General features: G+C 39.9%; 1 protein-coding gene across 2 annotated transcripts in view; it reads left to right on the plus strand.

The window, feature by feature from the left end:
* SLC35D1 (solute carrier family 35 member D1) overlaps positions 1–25,206 on the plus strand; it is a 36,568-nt gene extending 11,362 nt beyond the window's left edge. Inside the window, exons 7-12 of one of the 2 annotated variants that reach the window (XM_066626118.1) lie at positions 1,280–1,382; positions 2,390–2,482; positions 15,079–15,146; positions 16,156–16,234; positions 17,122–17,204; positions 20,190–23,911. In XM_066626118.1, the coding sequence (XP_066482215.1) occupies positions 1,280–1,382; positions 2,390–2,482; positions 15,079–15,146; positions 16,156–16,234; positions 17,122–17,204; positions 20,190–20,298 (535 nt within the window). In that variant the 3' untranslated portion in view covers positions 20,299–23,911. Of the gene's footprint in view, positions 1–1,279; positions 1,383–2,389; positions 2,483–15,078; positions 15,147–16,155; positions 16,235–17,121; positions 17,205–20,189; positions 23,912–25,098 lie in introns of those variants that run through there. The other variant, XM_066626119.1, reaches the window with a different exon arrangement.
* Positions 25,207–25,220: the final 14 nt, after the last annotated feature.

Raw genomic sequence — 25,220 nt, forward strand, 5'->3', positions numbered from 1 at the left:
TGGCATGCCATGCTTTATGACAGCCATAAAGGGCTTTACGACAGCCATAAAGGGCACTAGGTCTGTCAGCGTAAGGCCCTATTAGGATGGGGTCATAAGAAATAAAGCTGAAATCCTGTCCACACTTTTCTGGAAGTAAGTCCCACTGAACACAACTAACTTGTCTCATTTACTGAATGTTGCATAGTTATGAATAAGTTTTTTAAGATACAACCAACGGACTCAAAGTTTTCCTGGTGAAGGTTTTCCTGGCAGAATTTTAAAGTACAGTTAGAAAATACTCCTTATACTTAACACCTCCACATTTTTTCTGATCTTGATTTGGACTAAACAAGTCAACAACTTACTCCACAATTTTTTCATTCAGCTACTTACATACCATCTCATTTTAACTCTTGGACAGGGAAAGATCAATATATTAGCCTACAAGCCCTACAAGTTGGGGCTGCTAGAAAGGAGGATGAGCTAGATTGTCTCTTCGCAATTCCCGGTGTCATTAGTAGGCTTCTGACTAGCTTCTAATTGTTTCTATCATGCTATTCTGGTAACTGGCCCACCTCACCCCAGCACTGTCTGTTCTAGTATTCTAGCAGAATACTGTCTGCTGGTATTCATTTGCATCTTTTTAGATTGTGATCCCTTTTGGGACAGGGAGCCATTTAGTTATTTGATCTTTCTCTGTAAACCGCTTTGTGAACTTTTAGTTGAAAAGCGGTATATAAATACTGTCAATTAATTAATTAATTAATTAATTAATTAATTAATTAATTAATTAATTAATTATTCCATGCAAGAATTTCCTGCTGTTCTGCCCTGCATATGATTGGTGATTTTTCTTCAGCAATGCTGATTGTGTTGAGAGGCAATGAAGACTCACAGCCTAAGTTCACTCCCTCCCAATACGTATCAGCACTGTCATATATTTTAGCATTGTTGATACATTAAGGACGCAATCCTATTCAACTTTCCAAGGCCAGCACAGCTGTATTACAGCCCCGATGTAAGGGAAAAAACATTCTCTGACCTTGAGCAAATGTTCATGACTGCCTCCCAATGCAGGATGCAGTATACACCTTAGCTTGGCTGCATCTGCACTGGAAAGTTGGACAGGATTGGACCCTTAGTGTTACTAGATGCAGAGTACTGTTTTTACCCCCAGGCAGCAACCTTTTGTGACCTTTGTGCAGAAGCCTCTTCCATGTACAGATCACTCTTCTTCCATTTGTGAGACTCAAGTACTCTTCATAACCATAAACTCTTGTCTTTTTCCCCCCCTTAGTTCTGATTTGGCATTTGATCTAGAAGGTTACATTTTTATCTTGATTAATGATGTCTTGACAGCGGCAAATGGTGCATATGTAAAACAGAAACTAGATTCAAAGGTAGGGTCATCTTCCTACTTCAGACAATTTTTGCACTTTATTGATTAGCAAAAAGTTAAGTAATTATTCTGCAAAAAATTATTCAGTCCCTCAGTAATCTGCTCTATATCTTTTTAAAATCATCTTTTGTTTCCCTGAGTATTTTTCTTTTCATAGTGGCATATATGTTTAGGATATAGGTGATAACCAAATTACAATGAGTCCTCGCTTAAAGTCTTTCCATTTTAACATGGTTGAGAAACAAATTTATTCCCTGCCAGGACCACTGTCTGTGTGGAGTTTGCACTTCTCCCCATTCCTGTGTGGGTTTTCTCTGGCCCAGAAATTTCACATTTATTTCAGTGTTTAATATTGGAAGTGTATTGGGTCTTTAGTTAGAAGTTTGGTGAGATTTTTGTGACCAAAAATATGCTATAGGATCTTAACTCTTTTTTTTAAATACATCAATTAGCCAGTGGTAAAATTGATTTCGTTATATGTTTCGCTTAAAGTTGCAGTTTGCAAGAACCTATTGACAACTTTAAGTGAGGTCTTGCTGTAATTGGTTAAAATCAAGTGAGCTTGTGCAGATTATACACTAGCTTCCTAACTGTGCCTAGTAAATCAGAACTCAACCTTAGAAGAGATTGTTTCTTTCTTACAGCCCCTCCCCTCCATAGTTGCTTCTTCCACCTTAACTCTTATTAAGCAGAAGGAGGGTGTAATGGATAAATTCTTGGACAGTTAATCAAATTAATACTTTTTCATGCAATATATTTTTCATTTAAAGTTGACATGTATTATGGTAGGAATATGAATAATGTAGTTAACGAAACTGGTTATATGTCATATTGCTGATTTATATGGTGGGGAAAACATGATACTGCTATATGTTTAAGAAGGACTTGGTCTGGAAAACTTTATGGTGGTTAGAGAGGATGACTGATGAAGCTTTCTTCTGTGTAATTCTCTGTGTAAGAGTTGATCTTTCAGCCATGATAAATATGTAATTTTTTTCTTATTCCCAGGAGCTGGGAAAATATGGTCTCCTTTATTACAATGCACTGTTCATGATTCTTCCCACCTTGGCCATTGCCTATTTTACAGGAGATGCACAAAAGGTGAGTCTCTGACTCGTACTCCAGAATGAAAGCATTTAATCAAAACAGATTGATTGCACACTTATGTCAGGATATCAGAGTTAATACATTTTTACCCATCAGTCTTTTATTAATGGAGTTGTGTGCTAAGTGCTGTGATCTCTGAATGTGACTCTAGTGGCTCTTGTCTTAGCATTTGTAACCCATGAAACTCTTTTGTAAAGAAGCACAATGCTTAGAGAAATAGTGGGAGAAGTCAAATGAAATTCTCAGCTGGTGGAAGTAGAGGTAGGCCTCTTGAACTGGCATTGACTTTAATTGTTACCCCACCATGAATAAGGCAAGTAGTACTCTAATGGGACTGTGTAGTGCATAAAGGAGCAGGGTGGTGATTGTGTTGCTCCAGTACTAGGGCTTTTTCATGCATGGCTTGGTAAGGATTAGGTCTGATAAAGATTGCATTTCATGTAAGACATCTTGTACCGGGGGTGGGGGGGGGGGTGTAGGTTACTGAAACTGAAGAAGCTTTGCAGATCTTTTCTCTGAGATGTTTTTAATAAGTAGGTATAAAGTGGAGCATATAACAGGTATCCTTAAGATAGATGTTCCTGAAATACTGCATCACATACTGCAGCTCCAAACAATGTAGCCTTTCCTCATAAGGGAAGTGCCCTAGCCTATTAATCATTTTGGTCACTCTCTTCTCTAACTTTTCCAGTTCCACAATATCATTTTTGAGATGTGGCAACCAGTACGGGATACAGTACTTCAAATGTGGTCTGTGATTTGTACAGTGGCATAATATGGGCTGTTTTACTCTCAATCCCTTTTTTTATTGATCCCAAGCATAGAACTGGCCTTCTTCACAGACTGCACACTGGTCAACATTTTCATTGAACATATTTTCATTTTCATTCTTGCTACTAGCATCTCAAGCTCGCTCTCCTGATCTGTCACAGATGGCTCAGAACGCATTAGCATATATGTGAAGTTTTGATTTCTTTTCCCACTGTGTATTACTTTACACTGACTTAAACCTGTCATTTTGCTGCCCGTTCCCCCAGTGTAGAGAGATCCTTTTGGATATCTTCATAATCCCTTCAGACTTCACAACCTGGAAAGGTTTAGTGTTATCTGCAAACCTGGCCCCTTTCTACTTATCCCCAACTCCAGGTTGAACAGACTGAAAAGCACCAGTCTTAAGCCCATTCATTAGGACACACTGCTTTTCTCTTCTGCCTATTATGAAAATTCCCTATTGACACTTGCTCTCTGTTTTCTGGTCTTCACCCAATTCCAAATCCTTAAGAGGACCTACTCTCTTATTCCATGATTTTTTTAAAAAAAATTTATTTTCCAAAATAAAAACAAACAACAAATAGGTATAAACAAACACATAACAAACTCAAACTCAATACACAACACACACAAAAAACAAACACAGAAACACACCATTGGAGGGTGCAAGCAATCATATCAATCAATCAATACATATCTTCTAATCTTGTTCCTCTTTTAGTTTAGCCTCTTAATATCATTTATCTATCATATCATGTATACAATATAGTCATCTAAATGTTCTATCTTATACATCTACAACTTCATTTACAACCAAGCATAAAATGGTCTCCATTGCTCTATCTGTGTCGGTTTGCGCTATTGATCCAAAATCTCTGTAAGCCTTTCAATTTCCGCCACATTCATTATTTTATCTATTAATTCATCTTTCATTGGAAATTTAATATCTTTCCAGTATTTAACATATAAAATCCTTGCAGCAATTAATATCATAGTAACTAAATACACATCATTTTCTTTATAATATCTAAGGTAATATTAAGCAAAATTAACTCTGGTTTCAGCGATATCGTAAATCCAGTGATCTCTTGTATTGGATTCCTTACCATTTTCCAATATACTTGCAATTTTTTTACATGTCCACCACATATGATAAAACGTCCCTTCTACACATTTACACTTCCAACAATTTTTTTATATGTTCTGATTCATTTTTACCAGTTTTACTGGTGTCATGGACCATCTATAAAACATTTTATATACATTTTCTTTAAAATTTGTTGCTCTAATAAATTTTATATTATATTTCCAAATCTATTCCCATTGTTCTAATGTAATATTATGACCTATCCATATTTAACTTTTATAATTGAAGGAACACTTTCGTGAATTTAAGCCATTTATGTTGACACAGTAAATACTCCATCCTCCCTTAACCATCATGTTTCTTTTTACTATTCACCTCTTTTTGTCGTCTTCTTGTTGCTATTGGTGAATGCCTCCATGCCCCTCTAGTTTCTTCCTTTTCTGATTCCTCGGTTATCTCTGAATCATCGGATTTCTTTTCTTCCAGCTCCATTTCTACAATTCCTAGTTCTTTTCTTCTCAGTTCCTCTTCCTCAGTTTCTTCATTTCTCATCTCATCTTTCATCACTGTACTCAAAAAATTTCCTGCTTCCATTGTTGAATTTATATTACATCTCTGTGACTGGAATTGAAAAAACATACCTTCCGGGAGAAGCCATCTATATGGTATTTGCTTTCCTCTTAAGAATTTTGCTAGCTCTTCATATTCTTTTCTCTTCTTTCTCACTCTCCATGGGTCATGTCTCGGAATTTTCACTTTGCTACCCTCCACCATTCCTTATCCTGTGAGATCTTCAATATTTTATCTCTAAAAAGTTCTGATGAATTTCACATGGATTTCTCTTGGTAGTTCATGTTTTCTTAGATAAAAAGTGCTCACTCTTCTCACTGAATCCAGATCCATGAATATCTCCTCTGTTGGTGTGTTGATCCACTCTGATATTAAATCACCAATCAGACGTCATGTATCTTCCCCTTTCTATTCTGGTACATTTTGTATTCTCACCACTCGAGCTGCACTCTCCATCTGAATTTCCATTAAAGTTACCTCTCCATCATATTGGTTCTGTTCTATCTCCAGTATTCTAGATTGATCTTTTGTTGTCTTTTCTTCTAATTTTCTAATCTTTTGTGTATTCTCATCTGCTTGACCTTTAACAGCTTTCAGTTGCACACTGAGATCATTTAGTTGTGTAGTTAAAACATCCAGACTAGCTTCAACCTGCAGAAATTGATTTGTGTGCTGCTGTCCCATCGCCACTAATTTTTCTATATTGTCTTGTATTGTCTGCTTCCAATCTTTCCCTTTCAGTTCCTCTTGTGTTAGTTTTCCCAAGCTTGACTCCAAGGCGGGAGAGCCCCTAACTTTCGCTCCTTTTCTTGTCATCCTTTTTCTTCCTTCTTATGTCTTCTTTCCTGTAAAACTCAAATATCTGTTATCACATATATCACTATCAGTTACCCTTATATCACATCACATCATCAAGAAATCAACTGTTCACCCATAAAAACCAACACAAGGAAATTTTAAGTCAAATAAACCTTTGCCTTGCAATATTTTTTAACGCCACTAGATGTCCTCAGCTTATTGTCCTCCTTGCTTCACTTGTCAAGTCCTGTTCTTGTCCTTGCAATGTCTTTTTAACGCCACTAGATGTCCCCGATGTTCTATTCTTCTTATTCTATTGTTTTGATTCTATTGCTTACGTTTGTTGCTATATCAACTGCATTCCGTTCCAGGAGATAGTCAAAACAAAACAGGAGGAATTCAAAACAATGGAACCACTTTTGCAAAACAAAGAAATGCAGGTCTCCAACCCTCTCCACAGGCACTCCAAGATCTCCACAGGAAAATGAAACTGAGCATTTCAAAGCAGAGTTTATATTCCAAAATGATTAATTTGTAATCCAACGAGTTTTAGATTTGTAAAGTTAGAGTTATGCTCTCATATTTCCATAACAAGCTCAGCAGGTCTCCTCCAAAGCTTCTTCTCACACAAGCAAACAAGTGAATGGAGAAAGCCTTCCCCCCCTCTTTCCTCTTCTCAGAGGGGGAAAATCTGCCCCTCCTTCTTCTTCCCTTGGGCAAAAGCTTAATCAGGCAGTCAATTAATCAATCAGTGCCAGACACACACAGCAGAATAACACTCACTTAGTTCTTCCAATGTCTTTCCCTGCCTGGGGCCTTCAGCTTAGTTTCAAGATGAATCCTCACCAACACCGATGACTGGGTTCCCTTGGAGAAAAACAGCCCCTGGCTGGACCCTTCTTCTCCGAAACTGTACACCATCTGTAGGATCGAATCTCTCCTGATCACAGATCTCCTCAGACCCATGGTTTATTATTCTCTTACCCACTCTTATTCCATGATTGTGAGGTTTTCTCAGAAGCCTCAGTGAGGGACTGTGTCAAACACCTTCTGACAATCAAGATATATATAGTTTCAATGGGTTCATCCACATTCCACACACCTGTTACATGCCCACATTCCACATGCCTTTTCAAAGAATTCTAAAAGGTTCATGAGGCTAGACTTACTCTTGCAGAAGCCACACTAATTTTCCCTCAGCAAAGCTCGTTCTTCTATGTGTTTAAGATTTTATCTTTGATTAGGCTTTTCACTGTCTTACCTGGAACAGATGTTAGGCTGATAGGCCTGTAGTTTCCCAGGTTCCCCTCTCCTTCCTTTACTAAAGATTGGCATGAAATTAGGTGGGTTTTTCTGTGATAACACTGCTTTCTGCACTTTTCAATTTTGTAAAACACACACACACACACGAAATCTGTGGAAAAATAAAACCATTCTGACATGTCTACATATTCTTTGCTGACACTATACCACCTACCTTATAATTTAAAAGTGTATAATTTATAATTTTATAAAAATGCACCCTTGGAATGAAAACACATAATACCGCTTTCTCTAATGTTGGGAAACACTGAAATCTGAGAAAAAAAATCATTTTCACCCACCTCTAGATACTAAGTAACACAGACTTGTATGGGTCACAAGGACCTGTTGAGTGTCCCTTATCTGGACTGGATGGGAAGGTGTCTGGACTTTGAATCTGTCTGGATTTTGGAATAATTGCATAAATATAAGGAGAAATGCTTTCTCTTGCTGTTTTTCCCTGTTACCCATAGGGGTGGCTGCTGGACTCTGACATTTTTCAACAATTTCCATACAGGTACACACCACAGAGCAGAGAATAGAACTTACAGCCTTTACCTGTACTGTATGTGGGAAAGAGCACAAATGTAGTTCACACTAGAGAAAGCTTAAAAAAAAAAAGTCTTGGACAAAAAAAATCTTGAATTTCACAGTAGTCCAGATTTCATATGTCTGAAGAAGGGGATAATCTACCTATAAATGGTTGGCTATGAGAAGATTAAGGGAAAGCTACATATGACATCCATCTCATCATTTTAGCCCATTGTTTATTTTAAAATATAAGCCATACCAGGCTTCCAGTGAGGAGCGTAGTAGGAGGCTTTAACCTCTTTCCATGGTCTTGATCCAGATGGGAGAGGAACCCTCTACTAGTAGCAATGGAAAGGGCCCCCAATCAGGAGTACAGTGGAGAAAAAGGGTTAAAACCTCTCTCTGCTCAACCATAGTCCCAATCACAAGCAGCACTCTCTGCAACTGGTATTAAAAAAAATCCCAGAGGGCCAAATACTGTAATTAACATTCAGTTTAGCTTGGCCTCAAGGATGCATGTGAGAAGTTCCTCTTGAGATTGAAGAGAACATCTCAGTGTTGATACAGTTGAGGAAAAGGGTTCATTTCAGAAATATGTGAACCAGCAAAATGTGGAATAGAATACTGGTACTGTGCTAAGCTCTCAGATTTGTATTCACAGTCTGTGCACATATCTTATGCTACCAATTTTTTGAACAAACTAAGTTTCTTCTCCTCTGGCAAGCTCTGGGTCATGAAGGTGAACAAAGACCTCTCTGTTGCACATCCAGGAAGCTCAAAATCCACAGGGCTGGGAAACCATTGGCTTTATTGAATGAACTTGCCTGTAAGGCTATGAATCCCCCCTCACACTTTTACATACATTATCCTTTGTTACTCTGCATTGGTGTAGATAAGATAGAGAAAAGGATAAGACAGGGTTGTGAAGAATAGAGAGAGGTTATGCCAACACACAGGCAGTTGGCTTTCTTTAAAATCACAGGGTTCAGAAGGGAACAGTTTTTGGTTAATCACCAAGTTGTTTACACTTTAGAAAAGCTCATCTGTGATGAACAGTGAGTTGTTTACATCAGAGAACTCTCAGTAATACAAACACGTTATGGTGCATCAGGATAGCTATTACCAAAGTTATACTGTCAGTTCTCATTATTTGCTAGGGTTAGATTCCTGGAAAAAACCGAGTGGATACAGAATCATTGAGCCTATGGGGAAAATTGCATTAGGTTCCAGGGGACTCTCTTCTCCATACACTCTATGAATTTTTATGAACCTGAATCTTAATTTGAACTCTACGGGGCTGGGTGCTAGCAAGGGCTCTCCAGCATTTGAGGCTTTCTCCTGCATGCTGCATATCCTTAGACTTGTTGAAGGTTCTGGGGATGACAGTTTCTCCATTCCTTGAGGGAGAATGGGAGGGGGAATTCCTTGACTCATTGAAGGTTGTTGGCCCAACTACAAGGCCTCAGAGTTCAGCAGTGGGGAGGGGATTGTTCACTAGTCCTCCTCCTGCACCTGTCTCTTGGCTCCTTCTGTGGGGTTGCCCCAGCACCAGAGCACCCTTCAGGTAGCCTTTTAGAGACCTTGCTCATCTTCTGCTTCTCATCATTGCCTAGGTCAGTGGTACTCAAACTTTTCCGGCCAGTTGCTCCCTTGTCCCCTGTGGCTATTGGCCATGACTCCCCATCAAGTTCCTGAGGGCTGGAAGTGACATCATTAAACAGGAAGTGGCCAGAAATATTAACTATAATATTATATATATTATAATATAATAATAAATATAAAATATATTTTAACTATATTAATATTAATTATATTAATCATATCATTAATTAAATGCCGATCTTAAAAATATATTATTAATACACAGCAATATACATGCTTTATAAATGATCAGCTGCTGAACACTGTTGGAGACAGGATGCTGGAGTAGGCAGATTTTGTCTGGTTCAGGAGGACTCATTTTTTTAAACTTTGTAAGCATACCAATAGAATTGTTTTATCAAATGAACTTTGAACAACCAGTCTGACCAACATCACACACACACCCCTGCGGCCCCCACTCCAACTAGTCATTTCTCCCATTCTCCTTGGATAGGATTGAACCCTTTATTAATTAAATTTAATTTAATATTTCCAGCAGCTGGTGGGGAAAACAAAAATAGACCACGAAAATATATCAGAGCTGATAAGGGTTTGGTTAGGAAGCTGATTTGTCTCCTATACTAGGAGATGCACAGCTCAAGCCTATGCATGTCTACTCAGAAGTAAGTCCCATTAGAGTCAATGGGGCTTACTCCCAGGAAAGTGTGGATAGTATTGGACTGGCAATCACTTCATCAATGGCTGATAAATATTCCCTTCAAATAGCAAGATTCATCACTTTAAAAATACAGCCTTTCCTCTTCAGTCAAACAAGATTAATAAATCACGTTAAAAACAGTACCCTTTTCCTGCTCCTGGCCAAGTAAAGTGTGTGCCTCTCTCTCTCCCCCCCTTTGCCAACTGCATGGAAACAACTTAAGACCCCTGGTGACTGGTAAAATAGGAAGCATTTTATTTGGCGAGGGGGAGGAAAGTGGGAAGATTTGGAGTTCGAAAGGGGGGAGTGGAAGAGGGAGGGGGTTGAAAAGAGAGATTTCACTTTGATGAGAAGTGCTCCCAGGCTGGGAACTAGGAACCAACCAGACAAGGATCAGCGAGGGTTAAGGACTGCAAGCTGAGCATGCTTGGTACTTGCCAGATGGGGGTTGGAGTCTAAGAACTTTGGAAACAACATGCAGCTAACACAGAAGGCAGCAGCCTCGGAGTGGAGGGAGAAGGGGGGGCAGCAGCCACTCTCACAGCTGAGCAACTCCTGTTTCTTCTGCTTTAAAAAAAAGCGAAGATGACGGGCAAAAGGGGTGTGACTATTCTGCCCAGGGGTGTGACTGTATCACTGCGAGAGGACATCCCACACCTTCCCTTTGAGTTCCTGGCACCTCCCTAAAGAGCCACGCCACACAGTTTGAATAACACTGGCCTAGGTTGTGAAGGTTCAGCTGGGGTGCCTAAGATAGTAGGGCAAGTCTGGAAGCAGACAGCAATGTGTCTGAGAATTCTTCACAGGCCAATATCAATACCAGTTTGATGCAGAAAATTGACCCAAACCAAACAACTGTCTAAAAAGTGGTATAATTGGCTGGATGCGATTACCACAGTCCCCTTCCCCCTTAGCCATAGACTATATAGGCATCTCTTCCTCTTTACTGCATGTGACTGGCACTGCCTTCTGCTTGGGAGAAGGCCACTGTCTCTCCTCTTGGCCCCATGTTCCTGCTCATACCTTTACTGACCCCACCCCCTCCCGTACAGACTGCACAGACTACAGACTGTACAGATAATGAGAACAGAGTTGCAGAAATGAGAGGTAGGTGGCAATTCTACCCCTCACAGATAAGTGAATTCATGTGTAAATAGAACTGACTGTATATTATCAATATGCATTTCTATTATATATAAAAGCCCTGCATTGTGGTCCGGCTGTAGCAGGGGATGGGCAGGCATGTGCAAATAAATGAATCCCGCAACAGGTTCTCCAGGCTTATTGCTGACCATTCTTACAAAACAAACATACTTGACCTACAACCACAGCTGTTGAAAGATATGTAAGATTTGTTCTTTGTTACTTTAGCAAGTTCTGAGGATGCTGGGCAAAGGCGCAGCAGGGATATCATTTTATTTATATCTTACAGGAAACCTGAAATAGACCTTTCAAGATACAGGTCCAGCCTATTTGTACACAGATTTTTTATATGTGGATTTGACTCAACATGATTGGCCCCTGCAAATGAGAAGGAATGTGCTGATCCCTGGAGAAGGGGAAAATGCACCCCTTTAAAATCAGTTTAAAAAACTGAACCGTCCTTTAACAATAGCCTCCTTAATGAGGGCGGTGGGCAGCTGGCTGACAATCCATCAATCCTCTCTCCAGCCGACCCCTCCCTTCCCCCTGAGTGCATGAAAGAAAGGTGATCACTTTGCATTGGTGAAGGGAGGGGCTGAGTGAAGCGTTCTAAGCTCTTGGAGGAGAACTGGTTGATGGATTGTCTTCTTAATGACTCTTATCTTAGAGTCAAAAGGTCAGCAAGGTTGTTTTTAAATCACCTGAGCAAAGAAACTTTGTTTTTTAAATTGATTTGCTATAGTACATTTTTTGCCATCCATGTGAGTGCTTGGAATGGAACCCACGCGAATAGTCTCAACCTGTACCGTACAAAGACATAGCATTCTAAGATGGAAAATCTCTTGTTAAGAGCACTTTACTAGAGACACAGGTCTGGTAGGAAGAGCTCACTTTCCTCCCCCCATGCACAAAGTGTAAGGGGGATATGGCATGTCCAAATGGATCCAGTGTCTGAAAGGGCACCGGATTCTGCTGATCAGTGCATGCATACACCCTTTCCCCCCATTACTAGTATCACTTCACCTCCTCCTCTGCTGTCACTTCTAAATTGGTTTGACAAAAGGTACTAGGAATAAAACCTCTCTGCTCCCAGTTTACAAGAAGTAAGTGGAGGAGATGAAAGGAGGTAACAGAAGCAGCAGTGGCCCTCTTCTCTTCCAAGTTTACGGCTGTGTTCCATGACCCCTTGAGGAGGAAAGCTATGCCCCTCCCATACTCCTTGCTTACTCTCCAGGCAGAACACACAAGAAGAGTATAGGGCAGTGGGTGGGTATAAGGTGCCCGCCTGCCAGTTTGCTGCTTTTCCAGTGGGCCACTTGAAGCATTTGATTCAGCTGACCTCATGGATGGGCCAACCCTAAGGAACTCATATGTCTTGCACACAACAAAACCTAGCCTTTATTATCCCTGAACCATTTCGTTACACTGACAGAGGGGGAAATGGTCTTCTTTGTTACCTAAGCACCATCTTTAATTTTCCTCTCCTTAATTCACTCTTTTCAAGGGGCTGCATCTAAGGAATTTTTAGCAAAAGGAAAATAACTGGTAGTAACGTTTTCTGCACATGTTGTGCAAGAGTTCATGCAGTATTTTAGACTCTACCCGTCATATTATGTTTCCTAATTCTGCTTATGAAAGAGGATGTGCAGCCTCTTTCATAAGCAAAATTTGTATTCCGTTTCACTATGCTCATGCAATATTTTAATGCAATGTGTAAAATAGCCTTTCCAAGAGCAGAAGATACCTTTAGATCTAGCCCAAGATTTGGCCAAAGCTGTAATACTATTCTGAAATTACAAGTTTTTTTTAACTTAAAGGAAAATAAAAGGCTTGAAGGAACACAGCCTACAGACAAAATCCAGCATTCATCGATCAAGCTTTTATTAACAAGGATTATAAGGGAAAGGAGATTTTTAATATATATTTGCCTATGAAGAGTACAAAGAGATGCATTGCAAGTCTCCAAGATCCTCTGCTATATATTGTACACTGATGAGCATTGTAGCTAGTTCTGGACTGTTAAACAATCAGGCACTACTAGTGATTGCTTGACACACAAGAGCAGACCTCTCTATACTGTAATTTGTAACAGCCACTTTTTGTGTTTGTTAGCTTTCTGAAGAAGTACTAATGAGCATATTACCCCAGAGAATAGATGCTTTTATCATTGTGATAAATTGGAAATGCTTTCCTTCTGTCTTTGTAGTGTTGCCAAAAATCAAATCCCTAGAAGAGGAAAGTGAAGGACATATAGAGAAAGTAATTGATTGGGTCAGAGCAGTCATTCAGAGCACATTTCTACTGATAGGTTTGCATATGCATCTCTGGTTTCCTACAGCTGTGTTTCATGGCATTCAGTTTGAACAAAGGTGGGCACATTGTATGGAATTATATGTCTGACTCTCTGAAGACAGTTCTGGTTTGTTTTCAACTGGATATGTGCCAGTATGAAATTCAGCTGCCTTTTTTGTAGCACTCTGCAGAAAGCTGCTAGGTTTTATGTGTCTGTGTGCCAAATACTGGTTGGCAAGTGTCTAGTCTTAATTTAGCATGTGTGTGTCACTGCTGGCGCTCATCTTTCCATCCTCTTCGTAATAGTCGACTACTGTGTTAAAGCTTAAACAAGTTGAATTTTCTTTCAAAGTATGTTGGACCTAAAATATGCATTCATTTTGCACCATGTGCAACATTTGACCATGCAATCGATCATTAGTGTGACAGTGTTAAATCTGAATAGGCCATCACATAAGTGTTAACTGGGAATGCATGCAACACTTCCAGTGCGTAGGGTTTGATGTATTTTCCTGCATTCTCTGAGAAGCCAACCAGAGACTAGGTATCAACCTCTGACATAATGAAAATACCAAAGTAGCAGAATTGACCAATTAAACTGTGTCTAAAACATTTGTTCCATACTTTACAGCACCTAGCTATGAGAGTAAATAGGAATGTCAGAGAAGCAGCTGTATGTGGCATTTGCCACACTGACTCATTCAGTAAGAACTGGTTGTGGAATAATTGCTGAGGCTTTTGGTTTCAGAAGTCTGTACAAAGATAGCTCCTTTGGAAGAAGACACATGGGTAAAACACACAAGCCATGGCAAGGATTCAAGTCCATGAAGGGACATCCACCAGTGCCAGGGGACGAACTGGGGTGCCTGAAAATGTTAGGAATGAACTTGTAAAATACTCTAGTATCAAGGAGGTTCCTATGTCACTTTTTAATTTAAAAAAATTCAGAAAAACAGTTTATATCATAAAATAAATGGGAAAAGGGTTTCCAATCCCAGTGGGGCTCACAGTTTAAATAAAGGAAGAAGTGACACACTGGGAAACAGCTGCTAGAAAGCATGCTAGTTTGGGACGAAGAGAGACAGTCGCTGTACTCCTGCTAAATATAAGAGAACCACCCCGTAACATATTTTTTCACATGCCTCATAGCCCAGGTCACATGAAGATCATCTCACCACAGATTACAAAGTCATGTTTGAGCTATTTGTTCACATTATCTCCACCTTTATGTATGATTTTGCCTTTTCTTTCCTTTTGTGTTTGATTTGTAACAATACATTTACGATGACACGATGGTGAAATCAGACTGAATATGTCAAGCTAAGTGTTCTTTCAGAAAACATGCTTGTAACAGCTTGGGTTTGGGCATATTATGGTGATCATTAGTAAGCAAAACTGCTGTAATTTAAGCCTTGTTGTTTTTCCCCCTTGCCCAGTTATGTTCAATTGAATTTTGCATCCTGCAAACCATGCAGTGTGTTTCCCTCAATGCAAATATTGTTTGCTCTTCATTATCTGGTGTTTTGTCTCTGAAATTATCACTCTTACATCCTCGCTCATTGGAATAAGCTGCCAGGACAAAATTCAACAGTGTTCTGCATTCTTAGCAAAAGGTTACTTTTCACTATGTGAACACTAAACACAGCAAACGTTCTAGAAACCAATCTCCTTCTGACTATAAATTCACAGCACACTTTTATCATCAAGCTTCTACTTATTCATGCCAGAGTATTAAAGACAGAATACTTTTCTGGAATTGTCTTTTTGTTTTAAGATGCTGAATTTCTTTGTTCTCAGGCAATGGAATACAAAGGCTGGGCAGATACCCTCTTCCTTATACAGTTTACCCTGTCATGTGTAATGGGGTAAGGATATTTTCCAAGAAACACAATCATCATTCTCAATGACCTTAAAGAAATGTATGTTCATGGCTTCTGTCATTATAGCAGGCTTTACTCATCACCCCCCCCCCCCCAGTGCTATGTATACCTCAAGGGCTAAGTATTTATTTAAAAGATTCATACCATGCCTTTCCACCCTGCTTAAGGGCCCTCAAGGCAGCTTACAAACAATATTTCAATACAATAAAAACAATGCTAAAAATATTAATTTAAAACAATTAAAACCATAAAAACAATACAATTGGATCGCAAGTTAAAAGATGTTTCATAAAAACCACCAGTCCCCCATATCAACATTTAAAAACTTCCCTAAATAAAAAGGTCTTTGAGACCTCACCAAAAGGACTCCAAAGAGGGAGCTATTCTCAATTCCAGAGGGAGGGAAATCCACAGATGGGGTGCCACCACAGAGAAGACCCTATTTTTTGCCACCATCTCCCTTCCCTCCACTGTTGGCCGCACAGTTAGAAGGACCCCCTTTGATGACCGGAGAGGACGAATAGGCTTATATGGAAAGAGACAGTCCTTCAAATACCCTGGACCTGAACCATAAAGGGTCCATAAAGCCATATGTGAATATTGACACAATGTTGTACTAGTAAAAAGTGGCAATAGTGATGCAAGAATCCACTTATATTAGGTGTGGATTGGCTTCAGTCTTCTACTCTTTTCTTAGAGCCACAAGGATGTTCATAAAAGCAGGAGTTAAACAGGCAACATCTCTTGTGCTTTAATTACTGCCTCATCTAAGTTAAGTGACCCTAGATATGTACTCTTGCCTAACATAAGTGTGTTGGTGGTCTAAGATTCACCTAATTCTTTGCCAGAATCTCAGAAACCCAGCAGGTGGTAGCCAGCCTGCCTAAAGTCGACCAGTAATCTACTTTCTGCTGTTTCTTCTATTACTACTACTACTACTTTCTATACTACATTAAATGCATTATAAAATTTGACACTTTTTTCTTTTTTGCAGGTTTATTCTGATGTATTCAACAGTACTTTGCACTCAGTATAACTCTGCCCTTACAACTACAATAGTTGGTTGTATTAAGGTAAGCTGTTCTAAGCTGATAAATTGTAATACCCCACAGTACAATGCTGAAACATTGGGCACAGTGCAACCCTAATGGGCAATTTTAATTCAGTTTTTCCCACGCATAGTACCTGCTATCTTGCGTTCTAGGGAAGTAAGGTGGAGTGATAGCTGCTTTAGAAAACATCCCATTGCCTTGAAGAGCTTTTGCCCTGAGCGGAAGCCTTTGCTTCTTCAGGAGAAAAGTGATGCACTTATGGAGAAGTTAAGCTTTGCATGGGAAGAGAAGAGATCAAGAAAGCTGACAAGAGCCCAGGGATTTCATGGCTTATGCCAGGGGTGCTCAATAGGTGGATCGCGATCTACCGGTAGATCGTGAGGCAAAATGAGATCGCGGAGTGCCGACCCCCCCCCTTCAGGTGCCTCTGGGAGGAAACGCCAGGAGTAAGGCCCATCGTACTCAATGGGGCTTACTCCCAGGTAAGTGTGGCTAGGATTGCAGCCTCACAGCCTAATCCTAGGCATGTCTAGTCAGGAGTAAGTCCTGTTATACTCAGTGGGGCTCAAGGTACACCAACATACATTGTACACATAAATGTTATATGTTATGATGGCGTGAACATTGTAAAAAACTCTGGTAGATCTCCGGGTCTTGCTGGGTTTCAAAGTAGCTCTCGAGCCAAAAAAGTCTGAGCACCCCTGGCTTATGCCATGTTTTGTAGAGCTTCCAATTACTTTCAGAATTTGAGGAAACTTGCACTGAAAACAAAAACAGATCAAGACTTGTGATGTGATATGTCCATCATATGAATTTTAAAATCTATTCATATTCTTATTTCTACCTTTCACACAGCCAAGCACCTGTTTAAATATTCTGTATTAAAGAGGTACACTTTTTCTTTCCAGAATATATTAATAACCTACATAGGAATGTTCTTTGGAGGGGATTATATTTTCACGTGGACAAACTTTGTAGGTTTAAATATCAGGTAAGTTTTTAAAAATTACATTTTAAAAACTGTTGTGGAGCTGGCAAGAAGGCATTATAAAACAAAATTGCTAAATGTGAAAGTGCAAAGTGGGAGCTGCAACCAGGGCTTCCCCCTTATCCCACTTCTGACTCACTGTCCCAATTTCACAGTGGTCCAGAGGTGCACATTCCCAATTTAGTTCTTCCGTAACTCACACACTTAAGGGACACAAACTCCCAGCTTAAGTACATGGGCTACTGGTCTTAATTTAGGTTCTACCGTTCCATGCAATCTCAGGGAGGGTACAACGAACCCAGAGATAACAAGGCACAGCTGAATAAACCGACCACAAGAGTACAAGTTCTCAGGTGCCGGTAATGGCTAGCTTAACCCATTTCAGCCCAGTCCACAGGTGTACACATTTGATCCCTGTTGTGTATATGCAATGTTGAGCAGAAATGGCTTACCTTACAGGCAAGCAAGTACGCCATTCCTGTGGCAACAAGGCTCTCTCTCCAGTATATCTGCCACCACTAGGTACACCAGCTCCTAGCAAGCTAAATACTTAGACTGAACTAGCTGAATTTCCATTCTTTAGTACTCAAGACCACTCACAGGCCTGTAAATATATTTTGGTTTCTTAAAGAAAGTATTGTTACACATGAATCAAAGGCATTGTGCATGTGAGATAAGACTTAAAACACACACCAGTTTAAAACAATTAAGCTAGCTTTCTAAACTTACATACAGGTCCTCTTGTTGTTATTTGTGAGGGTTCCATTCCCAGAACTCACATGGATGGCAAAAATCATATTAAAGCAAATCCATTTTAAAAATAAGGTCCCTTTGCTAGGTGGTTTAAAAACAGCCTTGCTGATCTTTGTGATGTAAGACAGAGTCATTGGGCAGACAATCCATCAATCAGTCTCTCTCCAGGCACTTAGAAAGGCTTCACTCTGAGCCAGTGACCCCTCCTTTCACCAATGCAAAGCAATTATCTTTCTTCAACTTGCTCAGGGGGAAGGGAGGGGGTCACTTGCCTTGGAGTGAAGCTGTTCTAAGTGCCTGGAGAGAGAATGATTGATGGATTGTCAGCTGGCTGCCCTCTCTCACATTAAACAAGGCCATTGTTAAAGGACTTCTTCCCTTTAATTTAAAGGGCCCTTCTCATCATGTTGAGATAAAACTGTGGGTGAAAAAATCTGTGGATAATTAGGTTATACCTGTACTCCTCTCTCTTGCCTAGTTCTTCCAAACATCAAACAGTAGGCAAAGTGGCTCTCAGGCTACCTGTCTGGCCAGGTACCCATGTTGGAATGAAGTAAGCAATTCTCTGAACTAGTGAGAGAGGCACCCCTCCCTCTGAGGGTCTCTTTATCTGAAGCTATCAACCAATCGATCAGCAAGAAAAGTGCTCAGACACTTCTAGAAGGCTGACACAAACTGGGCTTACTCAGGTCTTGCTTCAGCCCCTCCCAACTAGAAAACCTCAACTGGAAACAATCTCCCTTAATTAGCACATCCTTGAATAACTGGACCCAATTGGCTGAGCTGAGCTTCTTTATTTTGGCCACTGTGAAGCCAGGTAAGAGAAACTTTCCCATCTTCTAATCAGCAAGATTCCAACCAGCTACAGAGAGGCAAGCTCCACAACTGACACAGACTTAGGCCTAGATTTTACCTGTACATGCCATTAAACCATTACTATTTTTGCTATAAGTATTGTTCAGATAAAAGCTTTACATTTCTGTAAAAATAATGGTATTCATGAAACCAAACATATATACCAGCAACTTGAAAAAAGTCATTTTTAAATTGTTATACTGTATAGCACAGGAGAAGCTTGCTTTGTTCCTAAATGAAGTGTAGGTAGGTGGGTGGGAAAAGCCCCTGCCTCTGGCTCTGTCCAGACTTGGGATCAGTGGGGCCCTCATTTTGCTATTAGAGGATATGACCATACAATTTGAAAGATTATTTGCAACATGATAGGATTTTCTTGGCTTCCTAGAACATTTGGGTACAGTTAAATCAAGTTACGGTAGTTCACAACTCAAATTGATAGCAGTTGACTGTTGTCCCCAGTTCTAGTTTGATGATCCAATATTTGCATGTTTTCCCTGTTCTAAGTGTACCTGTCCAGAGATGATCTATTCCAAGTATATAATGAAAACCTATACACCCCTCTGAAACTGTTAATCTGTCAAAATTGTGGAACAGTTTCTTCCTCCAGCCATCTATAATGGTAGCCTCAGCAGATAAGCCTATTAACTAGGGCTTTGTTCCCTGAATAGAATTGAAATGGAAAAATTTGCTATAAATGCAAAGGGCTAACATTTTGCACAGTGAGGAAATATAGGAGTAACTTTGGAAGAGAGAGAATGCAAGTTGTCACTCCTGATTTTATTACACTCCTGTAATTTGCTTTTCCTACACAATCCAATTCTAATGCTATGCTGAAAATAAAGCAATAATGAAGTGAGTCTCCTGTTATCTGAATTATTGCCTATTTTGGGGCACATATTCAATGTTTTCCCCTGTTCTGGTATACCGAAGCTCATAAAATGGGGACCAACTACACGCGTGTGCTGCTTAACAACCTTCTGCTTAATGACAAACCACATATAAGACAGTGGTCAAAGCACAACAAAGAAGCTTTTAATGAGGCAGTTAGGTGTCCTCTACACCTAACTAGCAGTGTTAGCACTAGCTAACAGTCTAGCAGTGTTCTGTTTACATAACAAAGACGCTCTTAATACAAAGAAGAGAATGTCTCCAGTAGCCTGTGCAGCCAGCTAGTGTCTGGCAGGTAGTGCCTGTTTACACAACAAAGGCACTAGATTGGGCTGAATGTTTGCTTAACTAATCGCATAACAGCATTTGGAGAAAGTATCCCCATCCTTAAGTGGCACACACCTGTATACTAGGATGTGGGTAGGAATAAAGTGGTTTAGTATAACTGAATGTCAAAGTATGCATTTTCATATAAAAACCTGTGTCTTACAGTATTGCTGGAAGCCTGGTGTACTCTTACATCACTTTTACAGAAGAGCAAACAAGCAAGCAGTCTGAAGTTAGCATCAAGATGGACATTAAAGGGAAAAGCGCTGTATGACAAAGGGGTCACTCACCAGAAGTAATGCTTACTCTTCAGCAGTGATTGCTGACAAATCATTAGAGTATGCAGTATCCATTAATGGAATAATATGGGTACTTTGCATTTGCACAATCTGAAGTTTGCCATCTTTTAAAAACAAAATTAGGCATTTATAGTTGACAGCACTTGAAGTACACAAGTGGCTAACACAAACCAGGTGATGCAAGGAGTAACATTACAAAGAATTAATCACAGTACATCCTGCAACATATGTGCAAAAACACTAAGTCTACACAGTATTAATGATGTGAGTATGATTAATAATGTGAGTATACCAATGCAGGTAGAGCTGTGTCTTGCAAAACAAGAAAAAAGTCCTCTGAATATTTTCCAAATCAGCTGAGGCCACTGGACAAACATCCAAAAAGCCAAAGTGTTTTTTTTTTTCCAGAAATGACTCAATTTCTGAAGTGTGTAGTTAAGAATAAGGTTATCATCCTTGACCGCATTGTAGTAACTTGCACAGAATGGAATCCTTTGCAGCATAACTTGCAGGGAGGAGAGTGGGAAGAAATGGATGGCTCTTCCTTTCTATAAACAACGCAAATGCTATCCTGAAAAACTTGAGACTCACCTAAGTCTCAATGAACTTAATAGCCCTTTTGCACACAGTTGAACAGTAAATGCCATTAAGTTAAATGACATTGAGGTGCACCTGAGTTGGAAACCATCGCTTCATGCCTTTTATAGACAGCAATTCCAGGCAAGGAACCTTCAAGCACAACTGCATTAGTCAGAAGATTAAGGATGTGCATAGTGCTTTTATGGAGGATGAATACGTGCAAAACAAACTGCTGTTTTTACAACCTGCTAGTGGGTTCTCACTTCATTACTTACAACTTTTCTGTAAGTGTTCTTGTCAGAAAGAGGTCATCTCATAAGACGTCTATCTGTTTAAACATGAACCACCTAATGATAGACATGCTTATTACAGGAAGTAACTATTCAAGAGGTTCATGTTACAAATAAATTGTTTGCAACACAGGATTTACTTTGGCATTTTTCCTCTTCAATGAATTAGCATTAATTGAAAAGCTGTTCTACATGCATAGGAGACAACATGCTGAAGAAATAAGTTGAATTCATAGTCATATTGAGAAAGTGCTCTAAATCAAGTGCTTAAAAGAAAAGTGAAGAGGATAGGGTTAGATCAGTGGTATTCAGACTGGGGTGTCACGATGCCCCAACCGGAGGGCACTGGCCTCTGGCCCCTTAAGGGGCGGGGGTAGGCAGCAACATGATCCCCAGGATAGTGTTGCTAACAGGGCTGCAGGGACTGGGATGCACTCATCAGTCCCTGCAGCAGCAAAACCAGAAGTGGAGCGCAATTGCTCTACTTTCATTTCAAACCAGCTGGGGAGCCCTGCAGGCACTCGCACAGGGCTTCCCGCACCCCCAGAATGATGCTGCAGGGACTGGTGACTGCATCCCAGTTCCTGCAGCCCCCCTGAGCAGCGCAATCCTGGGGATTGCCTTGCTGCCCCTCCCCCCCCGCAAGGACTTACTGCACTTTTCAAACTCCTGGAGAGTTTGAAAACCACAGGGTTAGATTGTCATAATGATTTACCTCATGTTTTGGAACATTTCCAATACATAGGCAAGATTTGCCTAAATGGCTTCAGACCTACAGCATGTGTGCTAAAGTGTAGTGTCAGGGGATGGACAGATCCCACCTGGTTGGACCTGGTCTTGAACCTCCAGTAGCAGCATCCTGAGTGCTGTTGAGGGGGGGCAGTACAAGCAAGATTTCCAACAAACTGATGCCAGAACTGCATCTCTATCTGGCCCGTGGCCAGCCTCTTGTCCCCTGAAAGCCTCTGGCCCACTTGACTGAACATGACCAGAGCTGTGCTCTGATTGCATCTGGAGGGTGTTCTAAAGGCCGGAGAGGCTGAGTGAATGAGCCCACTCATTCATTCATTCAAGTTCCATCTCTAATTTATGTATTTAAATTTTATATTTAAATTCTTTTCTGGCCCTCACCACTGTGCCAGATATTTCATGTGGCCCTCTGGCCAAAAAGTTTGGAGACCCCTGTTCTAAACCAAGCAACTTTCAAAGTATGACATTCAGTAGTCTTTTACATTGTGACAAAATTATTCCAATCTGAATGGCACATATTTTTCTTTCTGTATCAGTTTTAGTGTGGTTTCCAATATACAGTATGCCCTTCCATTTGAAAAATCTAAGCTCCTAGGTACATAAAGTTCTGTGCCCTTCATACTCAAAGACCATTCCAGTAGAGCAACTTACTTCACATGAATTGAACCCTTTCACCAGCTAACTAGGTAGAAATTGAAATCTTGGATAGCATTAAAGGGATTATTCTTTCTTAAGACTACTCTTCCATGCAAGTTAACTACCATCTTACATTGAGCTTCTGTACACATAAGGAAGAGAATTTAAATTATGCTGTCAAAGAGTTATAGGGAAATCTTAAATTTGTGTTCTTTGGCAATGCAGTAATTAAAAATGAACTTCACAGCAACTGTGAGTTGAAAAGAGGCAATTTTTAAAGGGGGATGAAATGAATGGAATATACTACATTTTGCACAAGAAAACTTTGCACAAGAAAACTTACAATTTGATAACGATGCATATTCTTCAGTTGTTCATAACATTGCATTTGAGGTTGTGTGTAAAAGTGGAATAACAAAAGTCGAGCAAAAGGGGTGACTGCTACATTACATTTCTATGGAACAATCCAGCAAGAATTGTGTTGCATGTTCCTAGTCATTTCAGTAAGGCCCAGAAAGGAATTATGAAAGACTTATTGAAATGAGTAGCGTTTGTGTGACCTTGTATTCTGGTGGATTGTGTCAATTTATTTGTGACGAGTTCTTTTACATGTAGTACAAGCATCACATCTAGCATCACAGCTCTAAACTAATTTCAATGCCATTTTCACATAAAATTCACTTATTGGTCTTTCAGGCTTATATCCAGATCCTAAATAGATGTTAAATTCTGCAGAAGGTAGTGGTATTTGATTTGGAAGCAGAAAGCCACTGTTGGACTCTAAAACCTAGTGTTTTAGGACCTACAATTTTTGGTGGCATACAGAGTTCCTAGTAAAAAGATGCTAGGAGCTAAATGTACAGTTACTTACCATACAACTGCCTCTGTTTGCTTGTAATCTTTCTTCCCCTGTACCAGAATCCTGCCTTTAATCTGCTGTACTGAGGCAGTTGCTCTCAGGGTATTTGTTACAGAAAGAATGTTATGCTGTATTAATCTACTGGATAGATTTACTGTCATGTAAAATAGTTCTGAGTGCATTTTGTAAATTACACCTTTTTAGTGCCAAGTTCCAGAAGATATTACACTGGGCAAGGTAAACAATTCTTACCAGTTTATTTTCTAGGCTATTAATCTTTCTTTAAATATTTTTCCTATATAAAAGTTATTTACAAAAAGTAAGCCGTCTAGCATTGAGTCAACTTTTTGTTTAAATTGTATGTTCTGTAGACTTTATATATTGTAAGTCAGACAACACCAAAAGGAATTTTATGTGCATATGTATTTTTGTACTGGCTTCAAATAAAGATAATTCCAACTCATTTAAAAAACACCACCATGTGTTATGGGTTTGTGATATTACCAGTTTAAGAGACCAAAGGGCTTTTCAGTGGTTGTTTTACTAAGTATTATGTTGGCAAATAAGTGTATAAGGAGGGGTACTAATAGGGTTGGCTTATCACAATGTAGCTACACCACCCAACTGACAGCATTGTACTACCACAGTATTTATGGATGGTATAGAGTGGTTTGGCTTATTATAAGTCAAGATATCTGCAGTGATTATCATGGTTGCAACAAGGCTGCTTACCAAAACACTTTGTAAGAATCAAACACACAAGAGTATACCTCTGAAGCCTTGAATTGTAAATAAAAGCATGGTCATAGTTATTGATAAAATAGCACTCCTCCATCATATACACTTGTAATCTACTTTTCAGCCAATTCACATGTAAAAATCCATCAGAGGATATTAGGGGGAAGGAGGAAAAAGGAAATGGGTTGGTTTGCATATCAATATTCCAACTACATTTTGATGTTGCTTGCATTTTGAGTTGCTGGTGCTGTCAGTTGTGGAATGATGGGAAAACCATTTTAGATGTTAGTACACTGCACTCATCTCTAGGCTTCCAGCTGATGATGGCTGTCAACTGCTTGATGCTATGGCATCTACTACTGATTCTGTGTACTTATGACGACATTTAAACCCTAGATTCACTATCAGTGCACTGATAAGGTTGCAGTCTGCACAGCTCAAATTTGGACCTCTTTATAGAGATACTCTCTGTCTGTTGGCCCATATGGTTACCTTTTCAGTACATGAAATTCACTAATATGTTTCCTTTGATGGACTTGCATTTTCTGTAAATTATGCAATTGCATAAACCAGATTTACAACATTTTTTCAGCTAAACCGAATTCAGTTTTGTGATTTTAATATGTTAAGTGTAAAAGAGGCCTGCCTGCTGTATTGGAATCGCAGAAGATCTAGCGAGGAGGTAGATGTGGTATCAGCAGTGGCCCCTTTAAGGGTAAGGCCTGGGCATCCAGCAGAGTGTGCTGCACAGCTGCAGCCACTTGAAGGCAATAGGGCCCTCAAGCATAAAAGAACCTGATGAAGGGGGAGTTGGGCATGGGTAGCAGAAGGATGAAAGCTTAAGAAAGGAGACTGAATTGATGGACTAAGGAATTGATGGCTAATGGACTGCTGGTGGACTGACTGGTGAATGGACTTTGCAGACTGCTGGAACAGACTGCTGGAGACATTGGAGTTTGGCGTGTGGCTGCTGTGCCCAAGACCTGCTGAGGACCAAGGGTCTGCTGTAGTGGTGGGAGGCTGCTGGCAGGAGAAAGGACCTCTG

Source organism: Tiliqua scincoides, chromosome 4 (genome assembly GCF_035046505.1).
Source record: "Tiliqua scincoides isolate rTilSci1 chromosome 4, rTilSci1.hap2, whole genome shotgun sequence".
Classification (NCBI taxonomy): domain Eukaryota; kingdom Metazoa; phylum Chordata; class Lepidosauria; order Squamata; family Scincidae; genus Tiliqua; species Tiliqua scincoides.